General features: G+C 39.8%; 1 protein-coding gene across 2 annotated transcripts in view; it reads right to left on the bottom strand.

Annotated features, from left to right (window-relative positions):
* Positions 1–25,121, bottom strand: part of ARFGEF3 (ARFGEF family member 3) — a 98,259-nt gene that overhangs the window by 13,269 nt on the left and 59,869 nt on the right. For both annotated transcript variants that reach the window (XM_075862423.1, XM_075862424.1), the window contains 14 exons: positions 20,633–20,929; positions 20,366–20,499; positions 19,859–20,004; positions 18,668–18,847; positions 16,172–16,313; positions 10,898–11,020; positions 10,399–10,502; positions 10,030–10,174; positions 8,016–8,144; positions 6,670–6,846; positions 2,663–2,777; positions 2,431–2,533; positions 2,211–2,342; positions 1,381–1,511 (listed from right to left, as the gene is read on the bottom strand). In XM_075862423.1, the coding sequence (XP_075718538.1) occupies positions 1,381–1,511; positions 2,211–2,342; positions 2,431–2,533; positions 2,663–2,777; positions 6,670–6,846; positions 8,016–8,144; positions 10,030–10,174; positions 10,399–10,502; positions 10,898–11,020; positions 16,172–16,313; positions 18,668–18,847; positions 19,859–20,004; positions 20,366–20,499; positions 20,633–20,929 (2,058 nt within the window). The remainder of the gene's footprint in view (positions 1–1,380; positions 1,512–2,210; positions 2,343–2,430; positions 2,534–2,662; positions 2,778–6,669; positions 6,847–8,015; positions 8,145–10,029; positions 10,175–10,398; positions 10,503–10,897; positions 11,021–16,171; positions 16,314–18,667; positions 18,848–19,858; positions 20,005–20,365; positions 20,500–20,632; positions 20,930–25,121) is intronic.

The following is a 25,121-nucleotide window of genomic DNA, read 5'->3' as shown; positions in this document are numbered from 1 at the left end:
TCAAAAAGTAGAACCAATTTTTAATAAAAACTAATTTGAAAGTTGCACAAAACACAGTCATTTTTATATATTAAAAAAAAACAAACACTTTTTAAAAAGGTGCCTGTAAACAATGGAGCTTCACTGTTTAAATGTAAAGGCTTTTCAGCAGTTCAAGTTTGCTAGACTAAGAAATTCTTCTGGATATAGTGGTGACTGGCTTCCAAAAATGGACAACCCCTTAATTTACGAATACAAAGTAAACCACCCAAAGCTATGTAAAAATCTTTATTTTATTAGCAGATATGGTACTCTCTACATTAAATGCAAACCTGCATTATGTGAGTATTCTCTGGTATATGCTGTAAAAAGCACACAAGTGCAGCTATATATGACAATTGCTATGCTACACCTCTTGGGACTGCATCTGACAAGTTAGATGTTAACCCGTCCAACTTCTATCTAACATACAGCCTTACCCAGGGGCGTAGCTAAAGGCTCATGGGCCCCAATGCAAAGGTTCGTCTTGGGCCCCCCCAATCGTCTCATGGCCAATGGCCCGCAGCTTTCAGCTGCATCGCTGGGTCTCCTAAGGGGGCCAACGATGCAGCACTAGCAGCCAGGGGCATCACTAAGGTCTTGAAACGTCAGGGGAAATAGCCCCAATACATATACCCCCCCAAATAAATGTGTATATGTATATATAGGAGACAGCATATCTATAGCACTACCCTTTAGCTATGGATAGGATTAGATACAGTGGCTCAGCAGACCGTATCACACATGATAGAATTAGATATAGGGCCCAGCTCGCTGACATAGCGGCTCCAGCGCTGGACCCAGGAAAGGTAAGAATAATAATCGTTTTGCTTTTTTATGTGTTACTAAGTACAATCGCTGCTTCCCCTTCATTTCCCTTACTTGCTCACACTGTGAATCGCTGACATGTCCGTGTCGGCGATTCAGTGTGAGAAAGTGACCGGAATGAAGGGGAAGTAGCGCTCGTACGAGCAATGCACCCACTTCAAAACAACTGATTGGCGGGGGTCCCGGGAGTCGGACCCCAACCAATCATCTCCAGCAGACAGTGGTATTAAACTTACCCTCCTCTTTGGCTGCAGCAGAGGTCCTGACTCCATCCAGGGTCGGGATGTTGTGCGCAGCGCATAGCGTTGTGACATCATGCGCTGCACACAGCGCTGTGACGTCAGGACCACCGCTGCACTCCGGAAGGCGGAATGTAAGTACGGTTACTATAGGAACGGGGGCCTGTGTAGTTTATTACATAGGCCCCATTTACCATAGTAACTTTTCATTGACGTGGTGCGGGGGGCCACAGGCCCTCCTGGCTTTGGGGCCCGGTCGCAATTGTGACCCCTATAGTTACACCACTGGCCTTACCTTTTCTGTGTGTGGCCATTGGGCTTTTCATCTGGAGGCAGCTCAATAATAAGGACACATGACTGGGCATGTTCAAAGCCCTCCTTATTGTTTGGGGTTTTTGGTGAGCACTGGGCATCTAACATGAACACCTGACAAATGAAAATGACATCAATGATTATTGGTTAAACACACGGTGCAAATGGCACTAACAACTATTAAATATGTTGTATATGATATACCACTAAGCTGAAAATACTACATTATATACTGTATAAATATAACATTTCTACATTAACAGACATATCCAATTGTAATAAAAAAAGCATACATTTAGAAAATTAAGAGATGTAGGAGGAAATGTAAAAATATTATTTTGTATTGAGGCATTTCGGTTTCTTTTTTTTTCTACTGTACATAATCTCTACAATCCCCTAAAATTCAGAGAAAGCAAGCAGCAGTTGAATTAATGCAGATCTCTTAAAAACCCCAACATCTTCACTGGAGAAGAGGATTAGGATTGCTCACAATTATCCTTCACTTCTTGCTTTTTCCACAATATTCTGGTGTCAACAAGAAATCCATAAATTATACATCATGAGACGGAGAGCGGCACTTTAAATGAATCATCTCATCTACTTCAAATTTTGTTCAAAGGCTTTATTAAATTTTCATTCCCGGTGAGAACACTAACTGGCTTCTAGCATAAACATATTTTTCATTTCCTGGCCAGTCGCCAATCAACATGGTTGTGGCGAGCGGCGAACATTATGTTGTGGGTAGTTAGAATAGAAAAAATATATAGCAAAACTCCATGTTAAACGCTGAATATATAATTTGTGGGTCCATACCTGTTGTGTCATGGCCCGGATCCTCCAGTATTCAGCTTCTGCATTGGGGGATAAAGACGGTGCTGCCACCTTCACTTCGCAGGCATCTCCAGAAAAACTTTCTGACCCACTGTGGAAATAACCTAATAGATTCTGAAAGGTGATGTATATTTAGTTATACGTTCACAACAAAGTTGGCCATTTTATTTACGTAAAATATAGAACACTGCTGATGTCTTACCTTCATCGGTTCTAACGTAGCAGAAAATGCTTCCTGCAAAGCACAGCAAGCCAATCTCCACATCTCCTCTGTGAAGACTGGCCCAGCCGTTACCAATACATATCTAAAAATAGACAACAGAATCAGATCAGAAACCATATGGACATACATAAAAATCCCATTGTTAGAAATATCAGCATTTTCACTGTGAAACGAACACTGATTAATCATTCAACGATCAAGGATTACCTACCTAATACAGGAACAGCCCACTCGAGAGATGGTTTCGGTGGCTTCAGCCACACATGACACAAGCAGCTTAAATAATTCTTTCAGCATTGTGTTGATCATATTCTCATATCCTATGTCTGAAAGCAAAGAACCAAAATATTAAAGTCATAAAGTATGTCCAAAAGCTCTTGGTAATGGACCTTAGTATGGATTATGTGTGTATCTCTTTAGTACCAGGGTGTACTGACAAGGCTCTTACAGGGTCTGATAGGCTCCTTAATATCATACTGTCCACTGCAGTTAGGCTCAGTAACACCTACGTAGGACAGTCCAACACATTCCTACCTGCACCAAGGCTCTGGGGTTTATGGCAGATTTTTCTTTAAATTCATTAAGGACATATCCTATGTCTATAGGTAAAACTATGGGAGCAAATAATCTGCCAATCCCAGGATCACCGATATCTATATAACAAATATGAAACAGAAATGATATAAAAAATTATAATACATGTCAAAGTTCTTTTTGTAAACAATGAATGTATCATTCGCATATTCTGACCTCACACCAATTATACAGGAATGAGCGGTGCTACAGTACACCCCCCACCAAAAGTATGTATTGTGGCTTGCTATGTGTAGGGATGCATTGTGGCCGACAATGAGGGTGTGGGGAAAGAGCGGTGCACCGAGACTAGAGCTGGGAAATTATGACCTAAATCAAAATCTAATTGAACATATATCCTCATTATGATTATTTAGACCACACCCCTTTTACATACCACGCTCCCTATTTGCATTTTTAGCAGTATAATGCCCCCATAACTGCCCTTCACACAGTATAATGCCCCCTATAGCTACCCCCTCACAGTCTAATGCCCCACAGCTGCTGCCACACAGCCCAAATAGTTCCTAATAAAATACTCACCTAACCCCGATCCAACGACGCTCCTCCGGTCTGTGTGGCTCAGGGCAGACAGGCGCGAGGCAGTGATGTAATTGCGCCTGTCCTTGCAGAGCCTTGAGCAGCCGGCATTCCATAGCCTAGAGGCCCCCTGCTCTACAATTAGATTCAACTGTATCTGCATCCTGAGGACGTAGGTGCAGTTGAAACCGGGGGGGGGGGGGGGGAGAAACACGAAAACACCAAAATACACAAGACAACAATGATTACCTGTGCGGAGTTTATTTATTTTTTTTCCGATGAATTGCCAAGCCCTAACCGAGACTTACTTGTATGGTGGTGTACACTTGGCTAATATTGTTACACACACAATTAAGGCTCTTTTCACATCAAGTTTTAGGCTTCCGTCAGAGGTATACAGTATATCAGAATTACTTCTTGACATATACCTCAACGAAAGCCTCCAAATATGTATAAGCTTACACTCGTATACGTTCTTTCTACTGTATTCCTCTGAATAGAGTAGTATAGTCTACTACACCATTATGTACAGCAAGAAACAAAAAAAGTATGCTGGCGCATACTCACCTGGCATATGCCAAATGAACAAACTTTTGGCATAAACCGGGAGAATGGGGCCCTATGGACATGTTCGGAGTACGGCTCTGTTCACAAACATAATGTGAACAGAGCCGAAACTGCTCCAGAGTTTCATTTTGAAGAAGTAGATAACATTTTAATATTCAACATGCTATTTTAAAAAGTAAGGGCATGTTAACATGGCTTATTTTCAGGCTGATTTTGGAGCATAAAAGCCTCTCCAAAATACACTTAAAACAAGCCTGCAGTTTCCGATTGATTTCAATGGAAAATACATTGTGCTGTTCACATGAGGTGTATTTTTACACTGCTGAATTAAAAAAAACGCCTGGTAAAAAGAAGCCTCGTAAAAATAAGTAGCATGTCACTTTTTTAGGAGTTTTTGGAGCTGAATTTCCATTGACGCTTTGAAAAACGCCTCTAAAAAAGGCTCAAAAAAGCTTCAAATTAAAATAAGCTTCATTTTCAGCTTCAAAAACGCCTTGAAATCATAAGCTGTTTTACCTTGAAAACAGCTCCGTAATTTTAAGCCACTTCTTTTTACGTGTGAACATACCCCATTTCCTTTCCTCTTCAAAAAGAGCTTCTGCAGCAGCTGAGATAAGGAACAAAGTACCGCCTACTATAAAATTAAGAAATGTAGAAGTCACCTCAAAGTTCTGTGACCTGCATAATAGTACATGCCCTGCGGCTTTGTGCGAATATTATTATACATCACGGATATATGGAATAATGTACCTGCCACAATAAATTAAGATTTTCCCCTTTTTTTGTTTTGTGATTTGTTAATGACATTTGATTCTTACTATTGGGATGAAAGTTTTAAAACGGTGAACAGCAATTTTGTGGTTTTCTGTTTGGGCATTGAGGCGGTTTAAATATATAAAGCTTTTGAAGAATAATTTTAGAAGTAGTATTAAATATCAGGGGAAGTCAAATTCCCTGTGGAACCTCCCAATTTCAGCAGAATCCAGACGCCAGATAAAGCCCCTGTGCTCTATCCATGACAAAATACAGGCACTGTGAATTTGATTATACTACAGCTGCTTTTTCCCATTACCCAAATCACTCCAACCCTTATCGGAAGTCTTTCAGATAATAAAACGATATTATAGACTTACTGTTAAACAATTTCTTTAGAAACAAGCAAAAGCGAGCCTCAGGTTACGTTCCCGTCACATTTTTTGCCTGCGTTTAACATATACGTTCAGAAAAAGCTCCCGACATACATGTTAAAAGTAGGCTGTGACAAATGCCTAACAGTCACGTCTTTCACCATAGACTGTAATGGTATCCGTTAAATGGATAAGTTGTGAACTGGAGTCATAAGAGTTCACAAATTATTAGTTAAACGGATACAATTTTAGCCTATGGGTGATGGAGGCCACTATTAGGCATCTGATTAACGGATCTGACAACGATAGACTGTAATAGTTTCCGTTTAATGAATACTTAATAAAAGGCTATTAGCGCGCCCATCATGTATCCATCTACTATGCTATTCTATCCTTAAAAAGAAGAAAAAGGGATACTTAGGACACTCTTTTGGCCTCCGTCGGGTATATGCAACCCTATGGACACGTTTAGCATGTACGTCGGGAGCTCTCACGATGTGCATAGTATACAGGCATCACAAACGTCACGTGAACAGGGCCTTACCAATAACAGTCTTTCAGCAGCAGTTGTGGGGCACATAGAGTTGAAGGGGTCTTTTAATCCAATAAAATCCTGATAGGCAAATCAATCAATATGTGATCAGTCGGGGTCTGACTGCCGGCACTCACGCCGATCAGCTGTTTTGAAAGGGCTGCAACACTTGTACGTGCGCTGCTTTCCCTTCATTTCCACTGCTCGTACTATGAATCGTTGACACACTTGTAGCGGCGGTTCACAGTATTACATTGAAGTGAATGGGACCGCCGCTACAAGTAGGTCGACGCCATTTCACCACCCCCACCAGAAACCATGTCTTTAGCTCTAAGAATGCTGCCAGCAGCAGAATAAAAGACCAGGAATGGCAATTCCCGCCTCTCACCGGAGGAACTTAATACTTCTAAAAGATTTCTACAAGTTTATTTCAGGATCATGCAGAAAATCCTATAAACCGAGACCACGTTTAGTGTTCCTTTAAGTTATTATGAATAATAGAAGCTTGAGTCCTTGAATTAGGCTGAAGTTATTAAAGAGATGGAATAACTTCAGCTTAATATGTACAATCCCCAAGTAAGTGAACGTTATAACCTTTGGATTTGTTTTCAATGAAATGAACAAAAGAAACATAAGAAATAAACATAAAACAAGCATTAGATATCAGTGAAACGCGCTCGCCGTATAGGAGGTGCATGGTGCCTCGAAAACTCTGACAACTCTAGTTAGTTCGATCTAAGAGGATGGAAAGAATAGGGTTGATTTTGTAACTTTTTTTACATACACAGATCCTTAGGGACTAAACTGTGGAAAGCAAATCAGCAGTCTGGATAGACATGGTGACATAGAGAAAGGCTTTGCTATAAGGACATATAATACCGGAGTTTATGAAGCTTTGAATGTGTTCAACCACTAGTTCACAAGATAAGCCGATGGCGTGTTTGAAGTTTGCAGAAGCTGCATCCCAATAAGCGTGATCCCCCTGGCTGCGACCCAGCCACATGGACATGACAGGTAATAGCAGATGTACGACTGCATAAATAGCAAAGCCAGGGCCTGCAAGACATCAGAAACCACATCTTATTAGACATTTTTTGTAGGAATTATAAACAAAAAAGGATTTAAGATCATGTAGCATAATGTTTGGCAAAATGTTTGACTTTCATAACTCTCAAAATACTGTTAATGTTGCGCTGCTGGTGAAAACCTTAGCCTTTTAAAAATATTAAAAAAAAGCAGATTAATGGATTCTAAACAGCACGCTAGGATGTGCCATTACTTTGGGATCGGTGAGGGTCCGACTGCTGGGTTCACCACCAATCCTGAGCTTTAAGCTTTTACCCTGTACAGCAGTGATCGTGGGCCACATGCTGTGAATGAGTCCATGCTGTAGCTCCTGGTGGCCAGTAACGCCGCTGTGCAGAAAAAAAAAAAACTGAGGAGGGGGACGCAGCTTTAAAATAGTGTTGCAGCCCCTTCAATCTCATGAGTGTGAGGAGTATTGCACCAAGAGATGGAGAAAAAGCCAGTGTTGAGATACTGCCAAGTCTCCCAGTTTCTTCTCGGAGTCTAATTTCTAGGAACGTGCTTCCGGACTACCACAATGAAAAAGTTTTAGGGATTGGCCAGTGGATCCTTACGCTAAATGCACGCGCAGCCATCAGATATTACACAAGTCACGCTGTGAACGGAACTTGCTATAATTCTGTGCACACAATGTGGTCCAAAACATTGTGGTTCTGTATTGTTTTTGTCGTGGTTAGTAAACACTGCATTAAATCGTCGTTTTTGCTGCGGTTTATGTGACGCATTAGTAGTGCAGCATAACCTAGATTCACATCACGTTCGGCGTTTATGTTTGAAGCAGTACCACCAAATGTATACATAGATCTCTAGTTGCATGGCTGTCGTAGAGTGCAAAAGATAAATTAAAAAAATAAAATACTGTATATACATTTGTTGTATACTGATATATTAAGAGTAGATGATGGCAGTTTTCATAACAGTTAAGGTTACGGGATCCCAACGTATCCCTGCCAAACGCGAGTCACAAGTGCACCCTTTTGACTTACCGTTGTCCATTAAAGACTATTTTACCTAGTTCAATTGCTTCCACTGACAGCTTCATCTTAATGTAAGTGGGTGGCTGTTATGTGCATACATGCTCTTACAGAATATTTATATTCATATACATAAGGGTTATTTTAAAATGACAATAAAATTACCTGGAACTTTGGAAACTTCCCTTAATAACTCAAAGAGTAAATCCAGGGTGGGTGGTTGATGCTGACGTGGGCAATTCGAAACAGCCGCTGTAAGTTGTTCCAAAAGGCTGATCCATACATCAATAAGTCCTAAAGGATCATAAGTCAGACGTCACTACTCATTCAACATGACATCAACTTTACATTAAATATGTGGGGAAGGGGAGGTAAAAGTCAGTTGTTTTGGCAAATTAGGGAGAAGCAAATATTTCCAGCCACATTTGTGTTACACACACACACACACACACACACACAATCTCATGTAAAAAGTGCATTAGTCATAGTAAAAAAAAAAAATGAAAGCCATACATTAGTAAGTTAGCAGTTAGGGCTCACGTTGATTAAGTCCCTGCCCTTTGTGCACACCGCCCGTCGCTACTACCGACTGGGCACATCTCTGGAGGTACAGTGTACAGTTACTACAAATTAAAGCCATAAAATCTCGTAATAGGACGCACGATGAAAGAGCTATATTGTACAAGTTTGCTGGAAAAAATGTTCAGATTTCACTTTACTGAACTAATATTTAGTGGCATAACCATTGTTTCGGAGAACTGCTTGATATCGGTGTTGCATGGAATCCACCAACTTCTGGCACCTCTGAACAGTTATCCAGTCCAGGAAGATTGGACGACATTCCAGTCCTTCTGCATTTTTGGGTTTTGCCTCATAAACCACATTTTTTATGTCACCCCACAAGTTCTCAATGGATTGAGGTCAGAAGATTGGGCTGGCCACTCCATTACCTCAATCTCGTTTGTCTGTAACCAAGATGTTCTTCGCTTACTGGTGTGTTTTGGGTCATTGTCGTGTTGAAACAACCATTTCAAGGGCATTTCTTCTTCGACATAGGGCGACATGATTTTGTCAAGTATTTTGATATATTCAAGCTGAACCATGATCGCGTGTATGCAATAAATAGGCCCAACACCATAGTATGAGAAACAACCCCATATCATGATTTTTGCACCACCATGCTTTACTGTCTTCAGAGTACCTTGGGCTTGAATTCAGTGCTCGGGGGTCATCTGACATACTGTCTGTGGCCACTAGACCCAAAAAGAATCATTTTGCTTTCATCAGTCCACAAAATGTTGCGCTATTACTCTTTGGGCCAGTCAAAGTGTTCCTTGGCAAATTTGAACCTATTCAGGACATGTGTTTTTTTTTTTCAACAACGGGACTTTGTGGGGTGTTCTTGAATGGTAACTTGGCTTCACTTAATGGACTTCTGATTTAGCAGTACTCACTGGTAACTTCAGATCTTCTTTGATCTTTCTGGAGGGGATCATTGGCTGAGCCTTTGAAATTTTGGCTATTCTTCGATCCATTCAAACAGTAGTTCCCCTCTTTCTATCTCGTCTTTCAGGTTTTGGCTGCCACAAGGCATTTGAGATCATTTTAGCGGAGCAGCCTATAATTTGCTGCACTTCTCTATATGTTTTTCCCTCTCCAATCAACTTTTTAATCAAAGTATGCTTTTCATCAGAACGATGTCTGGAATGACCCATTTTCCACAGTATTTCCGAAGGAATTGCACAATAACCAACGTGTGCAATATTTGCCACCCTCCTACCTTAAATAAGGGCCAACATTGACACCTGTTATTCCACAGAATGATGGAGCACGAATTCAACTCCTCACTGCTATTAATCTGAACAAGCCCCTTTTAATGAATGATTAAATTACTCAGAATGAGCGGCATGCATGTCCTAATGGTTGGCTCTGTTTTTTTTCTACTACACCAAGTAAATCATTTGCTATGTAGAAATACATGTGTGCATATGTGTAATATATATATATATATATATATATATATATATATATATATATATATATATATATATACACACACACACACACACACACATATATATATACACACATACACACACACATATATACACACGTAAACACACACGCACATAGTTTTGCTACTTTCAGGCATTTGATAAACTTGCTATTGATCACCTACCAGTGTCATCATCAAACTCGGATAGTACAGCATCAATACCATCTTCACTGCTTGCCGATCTTTCTTGAACTCGGCGGGGCAAACTGTTTAGGCGCCCACACAAGAAGATTGGTTTCATTGGCATCTTGTAGATTTTAGCTAGCAGCTGTATATTAAATAAACCATAGTTCTGTTACTAATTCGCTGCTTTGTATACAGAAATATCCATAAGCTTCTGTTGTGCAGAGATATGGAAAAAAACAACTTTCCTTTGGCATGCATATGACAGGGTTATTTCTGAATACACACAATATGAGTTTATTGTGAACCATTTTCAGTAATGCTCATAATCTACAGAGTCGAAAGATCTCAAATAAAATTCAGTAATACCTGAGAACACCTCCTTAAATAATCCAAAGCTGGAAGGCAAAGGTCTGTGGAAGATGAAGCAGATGACAGCACGCAGTCTCCAATTTCTTTGCAATCACTTTCACCTGAAATTAATGTTGACCAGTTCCATCATTTTGTGTTTTAGAGGAAGCAAAATTTATTTCGTGCAGCACCACTACCCGTATATTTGAACATACCCTAAGGGTAAGGCCATACAGAGCGGCACTGAACCGGCCGTGCTGCGGCCAACAACCTCAAATAGCCTTTTCCTGCAAAATCTTGCAACCATAAAGGGTGTATTAATTAATGGCTGCACGATTTTGGCCGTTTTACCTGCAACAATGCGCTGGTCATTAAAAGGATATTTAACAGCTGCACCGATCACCGATAATCTACGTAATGGCATCACTATTGCTCTTGGGCAACCGATAATACATATAATCAGCTAATAACCGCTACCCAGACATGGGTTTTTCATTTAAATCAGAGTGAAATGTACCTAATCCTTTGACAAATTTCATAAGGCACATAATGTAGTCAGTGGCTGCATTGGCAAAGACTTGAATGTTGTCTGTATTTAGGAAAGCTTCAAACACATCGAAAACTGGAGCCTGGCGTTTCCCTAAAAGAGACAAAACAGAAATTAGAAATAGGTTTACATCACATACATATTTAAACATCCAAGGCAGTGTTTCTTTAAAGTTAGTTAATATCTGAAGGACAACACCACAGTCATTCATGAGAAGGAGAAAAAAAAATATAGCAAATATTTAGCCTCCATCTTGTAGCACAAGATAAAAAAAAAAAGTGTGCATATAATTGAGTTGTATCACTGCTCAAATTTTACACGGGCCAATGATTGGTTGAATGAGCTCATACGAATGCTCATCACCAATCATTGCCCGGTGCAAACATTGATAAGACGATAAACGAACAAACGCTTGTTCATCGGCTGATCGGACCGTTGATGCATACAAAAAAATGTTCACTATTGGCCTGTATAAATACGAAGATGTAATGCCGACATGATGCCAATGCATGGGGAAGAACGATCATAGTCATGATCGTTCGTCCCTATACATTACCGCAATTTCTCCCTGTAAACGAAGCTAACAAGAGCTGATCAATGCGCTGTATCGTAGACCAGCACGTTGTATCAGGCTGTCTAAAAGGACCTAAAGACATTTCTCTATAGAAGCAAGTCATATACTTTGTAACAATCATGATCCTCAAAATTCATTTTCCTGTGTAAATGTTTTTTTTTTTTAAGAAATGCTGTGCAGACAAACCGATTGTTCGAAAACTGGTTTAATCAGATTTATTACCATACTTAGTTTACGGACGCTTAAATTATAATGTTTAAAGTGCTCTTAATTAATCATGGTCAGTCAGAACAAGAGTCAACGAGGGTCGGACCTCAAGATTGTGAGTGGATCGCAATGTAATCCAATTGTGGTACATTATAATGTATTCTTCAATAAACCTCAGTTTAGACCAGAACTCCTTAGTGTCTGAACTCCTTGTGTGCGCACACTTGAAGCAGGATATAATGATTTTGCATGATACACTTGATACAGATAAAAATCAAAAATATCTCATATGCAATCATATATTTTTTTAAACTTTAATATTTATAAAAATTTGACATAACCTCCGCAATAGAGAGAAAGTGCAAGACGCACCCAAAAAAACGAAGTAAAAGTATTGTATAGAGTCAAATAGGGCAACACACTGCTCCAACATATCAGAGAGCAACGAAGAGGGAAGGAATGACGTTCCCAATGATGTGCCAATTCAGATGTTGGATTTAATCCCGAATTTAAAAAAGGTATTGTTGGTACCAGAGCCCATACTACTTTACAATCTTCAACATTCAAAATAGTAAAAAGATCGTCCAGGATATGGGGTAAATCCCTTGGAACATATAGTATCTGATAATAATATATTCATACCATTCAAATTCTACCTCTGTACCGCGTCCGCGTTATGACTAGGCCACAGGCTGCAATCCAATAGTGACATAATGTCCCACTGTTGTCAACAACATTTGGTTTAAAGTAACAGAGCCACTGGACGATGCAGTCAGGTGACGTTAATTCACTAAGGGCGAAACGTCACTATGGCCCATATTACATTGCCCTGGGATAGAGGAAGAATAAAAATGCAAAGTGTTTTTTTTATTATTACTTATTTTAGCCCCTTACCGCTACAGCCAGATTTAGTATCCCCGCCTTCCAAGAGCCATAACTTTTTTATTTTTCCGTCGACACAGGACACAGGACATGAGGACTTCTACAAAATGAGCGGTAATTTTAAAAATTGCACCATTTAATGTACCATATAAAAAGGGCAGATTTACTATTCATAGGTTCAAATTAAGCCAGAATTATGGCGTACATGCTGTGCGCCACATTTATTAACCGTTTTAGACACTTTGTTCGACATGCTCGGCAAAGGGTGTGGCCCTTTGGGAAAGGGCATGGTCTAATAGAAAGGGGTGTGGCTTAAACTGACTATATATTATATATATATATATGTATACGCTCCAAAATACGAGATAGCACTCCAGAATTTGTGAAAAATAGGATCACTTTAATGGCACTTTAAAGTGATCCTATTTTTCACAAATTCTGGAGTGCTGGCTCGTATTTTGGAGCGTATTGGTATTTGGGACACTGGTCGAGTGTCCGAACGAGAATTTTTTGCACCCCACACAGAAGGAACGGTGCTGCTTTTTCTTTGTTTTATATATATGCGCGCCCCCAAAAAATTTTTTTGTAAACTAAGCCAGCCAATAGGTGGTATAAGCAAGAGAAAAGCGACTATCATGTCTAGCAAGATAAGCAAAAATTGTAATACAGCGTGCACCACTTTGATAAACTTGGCGCATTTTCTGACTACCTTATCTAAGTTTACGTTGCGGTAAGAATGATATGTTAACTGTATTCTGCAGGTCAGTATAATTACGATACCAAAATTAAATAGATTTTTGTTTTACTAGTACAAAAAAATAAAAATAAAATAAAAATGCAAAACTGTGTCGCTATATTTTGAAACCCTGAACTTTTTTATTTTCCATCGATGTAGCTGTGTAAGGGATTTTATTTTATGGGGCAAGCTGTAGTTTTTAATGGTACCATTTTGGGGTACATATGACTTTTTCAACACTTTTCTTCCATTTTTTTCGGGAGGCGAGTTAACCAAAAAACATTGTCATTTTATATTCATTTTTACGTTGTTCACCGTGCAGGATATATAACGTTATATTTTACAGATGGTACAGACAGTTAGGACATGGCGATACCAATTATGTTAACCCCTTAATGACCGCCGATACGTCTTTTTACGGCGGTCATTAGTGGGCTTTATTCTAGAGCGCCGCTATTCTACGTCGCTGCTGTAGAATAAAGTAAACAGAGCAGGGAGCCGTGAAATCTCCCTGCTCTCGGCTGCCAGAGGCAGCTGAGGGCTGGGGGCGTCCCTGCTCTGCCGGGTGAGATCGATATTAGTATCGATCTCACCCGTTTAACCCTTCAGATGCGGTGCGCAATAGCGAGCACCGCATCTGAGTGGTTTTGGAGAGAGGGAGGGAGCTCCCTCTCATCTCACTGACACCCGGCGATAAAATCGCCGAGTGTCTGTGTCTCTAATGGCAGCCGGGGGTCTAATAAAGACCCCCAGGTCTGCCTGGAGCGAATGCCTGCTAGATCATGCCGCAGGCATGACCTAGCAGATGCCTGTCCGTTTTAAAACGGACAGGCAGTAATACACTGCAATACAAAAGTATTGCAGTGTATTATAATAGCGATCGGAGGATAGGGAAGTCCCCTAGTGGGACTAGTAAAAAAGTAAAAAAGTTTAATAAAGTTAATAAAAAAAAAAAAGTGAAACAAAAAAAATGAAAAACCCAGCTTTTCCCCTTACAAAATGCTTTACTATTAAAAAAAACTACAATAAAGCAAAAAAGTTACACATATTTGGTATCGCCGCGTCCGTAACGCCCCCGACTATAAAGCTGTTACATTATTTAACCCGCACTGTGAACGCCGTAAAAAATAAAATAAAAAACAATGGAAAAATTGCTGTTTTCTGTTAATCCTGACTTAAAAAAAATGTGATAAAAAGTGATCAAAAAGTCGCATCTACTCTCAAATGGTACCAATAAAAACTGCAAGTCGTCCCGCAAAAAACAAGACCTTATACAGCTATGCCGACGCAAAAATAAAAAAAAGTTACAGCTCTTCGAATGTGACAATGGAAAAATTTAAAAAATGGCTTGGACATTAGGGCCCAGAATGCAAGCAGGGGGAAGGGGTTAATCGTCACGGTGTATGTTTATTTACTTATTTATTTTCAAAAAATAAACTTTTACCAGTTAATATCTTTTCTTTTTTTTTCTTTTTTTTATATCGCTTGCGTGATACGATGCAATACTTCTATATTGCAGTGTATTGTCCGGTCAGCATTATCCTAATAGGAGTACTACGATGGCAGACCTAAGTGGCCTTCATTAGGCACCTGGCTGTCATGGCAACCAATCAGCAACTTGCCCCCATCTGTCTACCCCCTAAGGGTAAGTTCAAACGGTTAACAAAATACGGCTGAAAACACGGAGCGGTTTTCAAGGGAACACAGCTCCTACATTTTCAGCCGTTTTTTACTCAAACTAGCGTTTTTCACTGCGTTTTTTACTGCCGTTTTTGGAGCTGTTTTTCTATTAAGTCAATGAGTACACTTCTTTTTCGTGGGTGTTTTTTAATGCGGCTGGTTTTCAAAACTGCTGCGTAAAAAAACAAAAACGCCCCGTCGGAACAGAACGCCGTTTTTCCTATTGAAATCAGTGAGCAGATGTTTGGAGGCATTCTGCTTGAGATTTTTCCGCTCGAAAAACTTCAGAAAATAAGCCGTGTGAACATATTCTAAGATGCAAAAGTCGCTGCATCTAAGGGGGTTAAAGGCCACGAATGGAGTAATCCCTGATCCTTTATGTTAGAGCAGGGTGTCTATATGCAGTTAACAACTACAGCATATGGTGCGTGCACGGCTCATGAGCCTGCTCCTTACATCCCCTTACAACATCCGCTGTATATATACAGCGCTCTTTACATCCCCTTACAACATCCGCTGTATATATACAGCGGATGTCGGGAAGGGGCGTATCCTTCTGCTGCCAGAGGTTTTGGAACAAATTTTTTACACTTTTTGCCTAAATAAAACCTATATTATAAAACTAAAACAAATCATATTATACCCTCATATTTCTTGAAAGTAAAGCCTGGCCCTTATGCTTTGATCAACATGCAAATATCTTCACAAAATCATCAGATTTAGAAATCTGCTCATCTTCACTCTTTTAGAAGAAAACTAAATGTTACAGATAGCACATATCCTCTCTAAGTGGTAAGGGTTGGGTGATCACATGAAGAAAAGTTGTAAAGGGGGAGAGTTGACAATACGGACTGTGACCTTTCCTCCTGCTCTCACCTGCAGCTCGATCCTCCCACCCCTCCCCTACACAGACACAGGACTAGGAAGTAAAACTTTTCTTTCTGCTCCCAAATATTGCAGCTAAAAATCCTAGTTTGACTTAACAGCAAAGATTCTGAGCTTTTAAAGGATGTCAATAGCTGTAGCCTTTATATACTCGCTTATAACTCACCTAACTAGCAGTAAAATGGTTAAACCACCACAAGTCCTGGGCAACTAAATTGTACAAAGCTTTGTAGAAGTTTATTTAAAAAGACATCAAGGTTTTATTCCTCTTTTAACCTACCCATGGAATACTCTCCGACAAGATACTCCTTAATATCAGACTTGCTGCTGTGTACAGTTTCCAGGGCACTAAACAAAGGTCTCCATCCTGACTGGATCCGAGGAGAACACACTTCCACCAGCTCACCAATCGATGTGACCACCTGAAAATCGCACAAACAAATACACTGTTTAATGAGGTTTGCATCACTCTTCTACAAGTTCGCTCTACGACATCACATTTTGTCACATTAATATCCAGTGTATGACCTTGTGGTAAAGTTAAAAGCATGTTTGATGGTGAATAGCAGGTTTTGAAAATGCTCATAATATCTTTTATAAAGCGGACATATGCCACGGTACTTCACAATAAATGCATTGACTCCCATGCGTTCCTGCCATACAATCTAATTTATAAATCCATTTGATATCATATATTAACTGGATTTTGTAAATACGAATAATAATAAAAGTCTGGTTTTCTAATATGTACCGCGACTGACAATTGTTTTATTGAACACTAGAATAGATGGAATAATACCTTTACCGGTGAAGGTATACATTGAGTGGGATTTTATGCACAGTGAAGGAAATAAGTATTTGATCCCTTACTGATTTTGTTAGTTTGCCCACTGTCAAAGACATGAACAGTCTAGAATTTTTAGGCTAGGTTAATTTTACCAGTGAGAGATAGATTATATATAAAAAAAAAAACACAGAAAATCACGTTGTCAAAATTATATATATGTATTTGCATTGTGCACAGAGAAATAAGTATTTGATCCCTTTGGCAAACAAGACTTAATACTTGGTGGCAAAACCCTTGTTGGCAAGCACAGCAGTCAGACGTTTTTTGTAGTTGATGATGAGGTTTGCACACATGTTAGATGGAATTTTGGCCCACTCCTCTTTGCAGATCATCTGTAAATCATTAAGACTTCGAGGCTGTCGCTTTGCAACTCGGATCTTCAGCTCCCTCCATAAGTTTTCGATGGGATTAAGGTCTGGAGACTGGCTAGGCCACTCCATGACCTTAATGTGCTTCTTTTTGAGCCACTCCTTTGTTGCCTTGGCTGTATATTTTGGGTCATTGTCGTGCTGGAAGACCCAGTCACGAGCCATTTTTAATGTCCTGGTGGAGGATTTGATGGATTTGATTTGATGGTACATGGCTCCATCCATTCTCCCATTGATGCGGTGAAGTAGTCCTGTGCCCTTAGCAGAGAAACACCCCCAAAACATAATGTTTCCACCTCCATGCTTGACAGTGCGGATGGTGTTCTTTGGGTCATAGGCAGCATTTCTCTTCCTCCAAACACGGCGAGTTGAGTTAATGCCAAAGAGCTCAATTTTAGTCTCATCTGACCACAGCACCTTCTCCCAATCACTCACAGAATCATCCAGATGTTCATTTGCAAACTTCAGACGGGCCTGTACATGTGCCTTCTTGAGCAGGGGGACCTTGCGGGCACTGCAGGATTTTAATCCATTACGGCGTAATGTGTTACGAATGGTTTTCTTGGTGACTGTGGTCCCAGCTGCCTTGAGATCATTAACAAATTCCCCCCGTGTAGTTTTCGGCTCAGCTCTCACCTTCCTCAGGATCAAGGATACCCCACGAGGTGAGATTTTGCATGGAGCCCCAGATCGATGTCGATTGACAGTCATTTTGTATGTCTTCCATTTTCTTACTATTGCACCAACAGTTGTCTCCTTCTCACCCAGCGTCTTGCTTATGGTTTTGTAGCCCATTCCAGCCTTGTGCAGGTCTATGATCTTGTCCCTGACATCCTTAGAAAGCTCTTTGGTCTTGCCCATGTTGTAGAGGTTAGAGTCAGATTGATTAATTGAGTCTGTGGACAGGAGTCTTTTATACAGGTGACCATTTAAGACAGCTGTCTTTAATGCAGACACCAAGTTGATTTGGAGCGTGTAACTGGTCTGGAGGAGGCAGAACTCTTAATGGTTGGTAGGGGATCAAATACTTATTTCTCTGTGCACAATGCAAATAAATATATATCATTTTGACTATGTGATTTTCTTTTTTTTTTTTTTTTTTTTATATATAATCTATCTCTCACTGGTAAAATTAACCTAGCCTAAAAATTCTAGATTGTTCATGTCTTTGACAGTGGGCAAACTTTCCAAATCAGCAAGGGATCAAATACTTATTTCCTTCACTGTATATACTAGTCCTTCTCAATGAATTCGAATATCATCAAAAAGTTAATTTATTTCAGTAATTCAATTAAAAAAGTGAAACTCATATTATATAGATTCATTACACACAGAGTGATCTATTTCCAGCATTTTCTTTTAACGTTGATGATTATGGCTAACCGTTAATTAACTTTTGGATGGTATTCTAATTAATTTAGGAGGACTAGCAGACTGGAAATTATAGTATTTGTTTATAGTAGATGGGATGGAGCTAGGCGGTCTCCAAATTCTACAGGTACAAGTACTGTAGATCCAGCCCTGGGGTTCCTGATCAATAACGGCATTTCAATGAATTCACCTGGTCTTGGACATCTTCGTCACATAACTCTAGCTGCATGATTCTCTCGAAAGGACGGAAAAGGGCTTCATTAAAGTGAAAGTGGGGTGGCTCGTTCCAATCAGTCAGGACCTCGGTCATAATGTCGTGTATGAACGAGACCGCTTTTTTAGAAACACGCCTTTCTTTATGACAGGCTGCCTAAAATATAAACAGAACAGAAAGTGATTAGTATGGCAACACTAAAAATAAAAATCCCTAATAAACCCCTTTTGGCACCACTCAGATTTCGGTTAGTGTAAATCGGACAACATTCTATGCAAAGGGCCATTTAAATAATTGGCAGTGTCAGATAGCTGTGGCAAAGGGTTTTGAGATTTATAGAGCCCTTTCACGACAAAACAGTGCCAGCCAGTGTGCCCCCATAACAGTACCAGCCACAGTGTTTTTCATCTGCCCCCATTACCAGATTACATCCCACACATAACCTCCGCTCTTCACAAGAACTTATTTTCTCCTCTTCACATCTTTGCCTTACATTCTTGCCACCAGTCCAGCACATCGGCCCTTCTCTTAAATTTACTAACCCATCATATCAGACTCTTTCCTACTGTTCAGGCCTTCCAAAGCAACCTAAAAACTCACCCTTCACACCTGCTTACAACCTATCATATCTCCACTATCACCATATACATCATTGTGTATACTATTTCTACTGCCCCACCTTCTGTCTCTTTCTCCCGTTCCTTGCAGATTATAAACTCTTTTGGGCAGGCTCCTCTCTCCTTTTGTATCAGTCTCGATTATTCTGTAAGTTTGTGTCATCTACTGTATTTCCCCATTTTACTGTAGGAGTAGGTGTATATGCTATGTATTATTCCCCCTCTTTTACACATATATTGCACCCTTCCGTGGCGCCATCTAAATATTTATTTTAATAAGAACATAATTTTGACTGGGTTTTGACATTTAAATCCACTAGATTTACTTTGGCTACAGAGGCTGAAAACCTGTCCTGATAACGTGCTGCTCACACAGGTGCACACCTTGTTACAGTACATCACAACCATCTCTTATAAGCTATGCAGATCAGGACAGGTTTTAATCTCTAGATGTAAAGAAGAATGGCTCTATTCACTGACTGCAAGCAGAGTACATTACTAGTCATTATACAAAGAATAACATTTATTTTCCATTTATCTATATAATTACCTCTACAAAATGAGGGGCCACTATACTCCAACATCGCATAATGTGAAGCAGAGGACGAGATTTGCTACGGATGATACGTAACATGACATCGCCAAGGCGGAAGAGATGTAGAGCGCTTATTTTGTCCTGAGTGGATTTAATTTCTCCTGCAAGAGATTAATAGATTTATAGAAGACACTTTATATCAATGTAGTAAAAATATGCAATTTGAATACCGGTGGAGGCCTTCTGCAGCTCCTCATGTAATAGTTTAAAAGAAAACTATGGCGGTGAAGTATAAAGTCCCCTGACAAATCCCTCTTCCCAAAAAGCCATTACTTGCCAATGATTCACATCACAGTAAAGCCCTTCTCACACCGAGTTATTTGAAGGCAGAAAATTCAGGTTTTTTTTACGCTTGAGGGACAAAAACGCCTCCACCTCCCATTGAAATCCATGGGAGGCAATTCCGGACGTTTTTTGCCGCGTCAAAAAAAACTCAGTGTGAACAGGGACTAAAGGTCTTACCAGGCATTGCGAGAGAATAATCAACTGTATCGGTGACTGAATGAAAAAGCTGAGCCTGGGATGCCTTCTTCAGCTGGTAGAGAAATCCACTCAGTGCGACCAGATTGAGCTTGTCTGCAGCACCTTCAAATAGTCTAAAAGATAAAATGAGAATGAAACTTTATAATATCCATAACCGATTACTTGTTACGTCTGTAATTCAAATAGAAAAATTAGTATTGTCAGATTAAAATTCTCCTTGCAAAAAATACAAATGAAGTTTCTCACTTGTCTGCTTGCGTGGACAAGGTACAAAGGGCTTTGGCAGCGTTGCTTGCACTCATCAAGGTATTTCCACGGAAGTCAAAGGCCCGGCCCTTGTTGCCCTCCTTGATGAGCTCCTGGATTGGGACTGGCTGGATGATGGGACTCTTTCCAAGTGAAGCCACCTGTTCTTTTGTCTGTTCGTGGGAAACCTCAGTGGAGAGATTCCGTAAGTCTGTGGACTGAGTGATTGTCACCGGTAACTGTGATGTCCCCTCACTGAAGTGCGTGTGCTCCAATGTGCTTATATATTCACACACCCTGGCAGGGAAAACAAGAGTATTACACTTTAATAAACTCTACTTAGAACATTAGAAAAAAACAAAAAAGGAGTGATTCTAAGTGGGTTATAATATAAACAATCGTAAAATGATTAAAGGAGTTATGTGGGGACCAAAAGGTACTCACTGCATTATGTACACTCGCTAGTATACATTCCGGACAATCCCCGATGAGAGAAAATGGGGGAAAAATGGAAGGAGACCAAAGCTCAGATCGAACTATGGCTAGAAAGACTGGAAAAAAAATATATACATTTCAACTTGAAGTTGATCTCTTTAAAGTTGGTAACAAAGCCAGAAAACTTTTAGCACGCCTGTCGAGGGGCAGACATACTCCAACAGATATATTGACCCTTAAGGGTCAATATATAACAAGGGGTACCTACATCAGATCCCAAAAAGGTAAACAAACATTCTCCGCACCTTCTATTAGGAATTTATGCAGAATTCCCTATTGACTTACACAATGGTAGGGAATTTTTGGAGAATCTACAATTACCTAGACTTATTCAGGAACAGTGCAAGTTTCTGAATGCAGAGGTCACTGCTGAGGAAATACAGAGAACAATTCGAACTCTTCCCAAGGGTAAAGCTCCTGGACCGGATGGGTACGCTGGATTTTATAAGGCCATGAGAGAAAACATCAGCCCTTTATCATCGGAGTATTACAATACCCTGTTCCAGACAGGGGTCTTTCAAGAGGCCAAGATGGCAAATATCAAAGTACTGCCCAAGAAAGGAAAGGATCCCCTAGACACAGAGTCATATCGGCCGATATCGTTGATAGACCAAGATCAAAAGATCCCGTCAAAAATATTGGCGGATCGTTTGGCTTTATACTTACCGGATTTAAATACAAATCCCAGGTGGGATTTGTCAGAGGTTGGGCAGCGGTGGCAAGTATGCGAAAAGTATTAACGGTGTTGGAAGCAGTGCGACACCATCCCCAGCAAGGTTCCAGGCCGGCTATGTTGGCACTAGATGCATGAGAAGGCCTTTCATAATATACAGTGGGAATGGCTGGGGACGGTGTTGGACAAAATGCATATCATAAGGGCAATTAGAACTTTTTTGAAGGGTCGTATTGATACATCAGAATTTCTCTTGTCCCCCTTCCAGTTATTTAGGGCACACGACAAGGTTGTCCCGTCACCACTCCTATTTAACCTAGCTCTAGAACCCTTGGCACGTTTCAAAAAAAGAGACTGATCTGTTCAGTAGTATACGGGTAAGAACTAGGGAAACAAAGATAGCATTATTTGTCGACAATGTTATACTTTTCCTGTCAGACCCCCAAGCTCATTTAGTATCTATATTTAACTTATTAGAACAGTTAGAAAAGTGAACTCTTGGAACTGGGACGACCATACCCGAAGTCGTTATGGAAGTCTTTGGGCTGCAGTATTTCTCCTACCAGACATTACAGTACGTATTAGGATAGAGAAGTACCCTGAGCAATTGTATCAATTGAATTACTTACCCATATTACAAAAAAAATGTGGAGATCATGAGATGGCAACATCTGCCCCTCACATTACTGGGGAGATGTCACTTAATCAAGATGGAGAAAAAAAAAAAAAGGAGGATAAAATTCTCCAGCAAGTCCAAATGTTGTGGAATTGAAGGATTCAATCCAAGGCAAGAAATTTAAATGAGATATATGTTTAATGGATAAGAATGCTACGTGTTACAAGATCTCTTCATCAGGCAAATAAAAATACATGATGCTGGAGGACCCAGCAGGGTTTAAAAGACCGCCAAAAAGACCGTTTCTGGGGTCAAAGGTAAAAAAAAAACAGAAAAACTTTAATAACAAATGCAATTGAACAAATACCCAAAATTGATGATAAACAGACTGTACACATGAACTTTATTACTGTTCTGCAGTGTATGTGGCTCAGTGTAGGACAAACATGAGGGCTTTTGCCGTTGTGCTCGTGGAACTAAAAAATGGTTAAAATTGAAAATTAAAAAATGTATTAAAAAATTCCGCCAGTATTACTGTCATTGACATTTCTAACCGTGTGATTAAAGATTAAAACTTCAAGGGCTTGGGATACTGTATATCATACTAACAGTTAAGGAATGTTCCAGAAAATGTGTCTGCCGTTTACAGCGGGGATCGCAGGATGTGCGTCTCAGGTCGCTACGGAGATCGAGAGCTAACGCTCGGAAGCCAGGTTGGCGTCTCTGGTTACTAAGGAGACGGGCTACCGCCTCTAAACACAGTTTCAGGTGTCAAATGATGGTTTCAGTGACCTCATTGAGGCCCATAGGTTTGAGGGTGTCTAGTTTGTAGATCCAGAAAATCTCCCTTTTACATAAATTCTCAAAACTGTTACTGAGGGAGGGGTCTATTTGTTCAATTGGAGTGATCAAAAAACAATTAAAATCTCCCTTATGTTGGGTAGTGCAATGACATGATATGCTGCATAAATTTTCACACAGTTTGACCTATGTTTGTTGAGGCGACAGTGTAGGGGTTGTATTGTTCTAACTACATACTGTTTTTATAGGTGCATCTGATTCGGTAAATGGCATTCGATGATTTACAGTTGAGGCGATTTTTGATGGGGAAAGAAGTTCCTGTGGAATTTGATTTGAAACTGGTAAGTTGGTGGGTAATGGTGTTGCAACAAAGGCATTTTGTTACCCCACACTTGTAGCTCCCCAATGCTCCAATTTTATTCTCAGAGGGTTTATGTTCATTCCAGTGACGTACTCTAATGGGTGCCAGTATGCTTTTTAGTGTGGGGGCACGTTTGAAGGTTATTGTGGGTTTGTGAGGTATAATTGATTTAAGATATGGATCCAATTCAAGAATATGCCAGTGTCTCTTCAAACTTTCACTGATTTTTTTTATGTGCTATGTTGTAGGTGGTAATAAAATTGAGATTATTGGAAGTTGGCGTTGCGGTCGGGAAAGGGAATTTTTTTAGGAGTAAAACAAGCTTCTTGGGATAGTTGGGAAGTTTTTTTGAAAGCTTCTACTAGTAAAAAACAATTAAAATCTACTAGTAGAAGCACAACGGCAAAAGCCCTCATGTTTCTCCTACACTGAGCCACACACACTGCAGAACAGTAATAGAGTTCATGTGTACAGTCTCTATGTTTATCATCAATTTTGGGTATTTGTTCAATTGCATTTGTTATTAACCCCTTCAGGACCCAGTCACTTTTGGACCAAAATGACACAGCCTCATTTTTTAAATCTGACGTGTGTCACTTTATGTGGTAATAACTTGGGAATGCTTTTACCTATCCAAGCGATTCTGAGATTGTTTTCTCGTGACATATTGTACTTTAAGTTCGTGAAAAAATTTGGTCGATATATTCAATATTTTTGTGTGAAAAACACCAAAATTTAGAGAAAATTTGCAATGTATCTGCTTGTAAGACAGATGGTTATACCACACAAAAAATAGTTACTAGCTAACATTTCCCATATGTCTACTTTAGATTGGCATAATTTTTTGAACATCCTTTTATTTTTCTAGGACGTTACAAGGCTTATAAGTTTAGCAGCAATTTCTCAAATTTTCAAGAAAATTTCAAAAGCCTATTTTTTTAGGGATTAGTTCAGTTCTGAAGTGGCTTTGAGGGCCTTATATATTAGGAACCCCACAAATCACCCCATTTTAAAAACTGCGCCCCTTAAAGTATTCAAAACAGCATTTAGAAAGTTTCTTAACCCTTTATGCGTTTCACAGGAATTAAAACAAAGTGGAGGGAAATTTGCATTTTTTTTAGCAGAAATTCCATTTTAATCAATTTTTCCTGTAATACTGAAGGTTTTCACCAGAGAAACACAACTGAATATTTATTGCCCTGATTCTGCAGTTTTTAGAAATATCCCACATGTGTCTCTAGTGTGCTACGGGCCTGAAACAAAAGCCCCAGAAGCAAAGGAGCACCTAGAGGATTTTTGGGCCTTCCTTTTCTTAAATTATATTTCAGGCACCATGTCAGATTAGAAGAGGTCTTGTGGTGCAAAAACAACGGAAACCCCCCAAAAGTGAATCCATTTGGGAAACTACAGCCCTAGAGGAATTCATCTAGGGGTGTAGTGAGCATTTTGACCCCACAGGTGTTTCATAGATTTCATTAGAATTGGGCAGTGAAAATGAAAAATTACATTATTTTCCAATAAGATGTAGCTTTAACGCAAAATT

The sequence above is a fragment of the Rhinoderma darwinii genome, chromosome 4 (genome assembly GCF_050947455.1).
Source record: "Rhinoderma darwinii isolate aRhiDar2 chromosome 4, aRhiDar2.hap1, whole genome shotgun sequence".
Lineage (NCBI taxonomy): Eukaryota > Metazoa > Chordata > Amphibia > Anura > Rhinodermatidae > Rhinoderma > Rhinoderma darwinii.
Note: the sequence above shows the minus strand (reverse complement) of the source record. Positions and strands in the feature narration are given on the sequence as shown.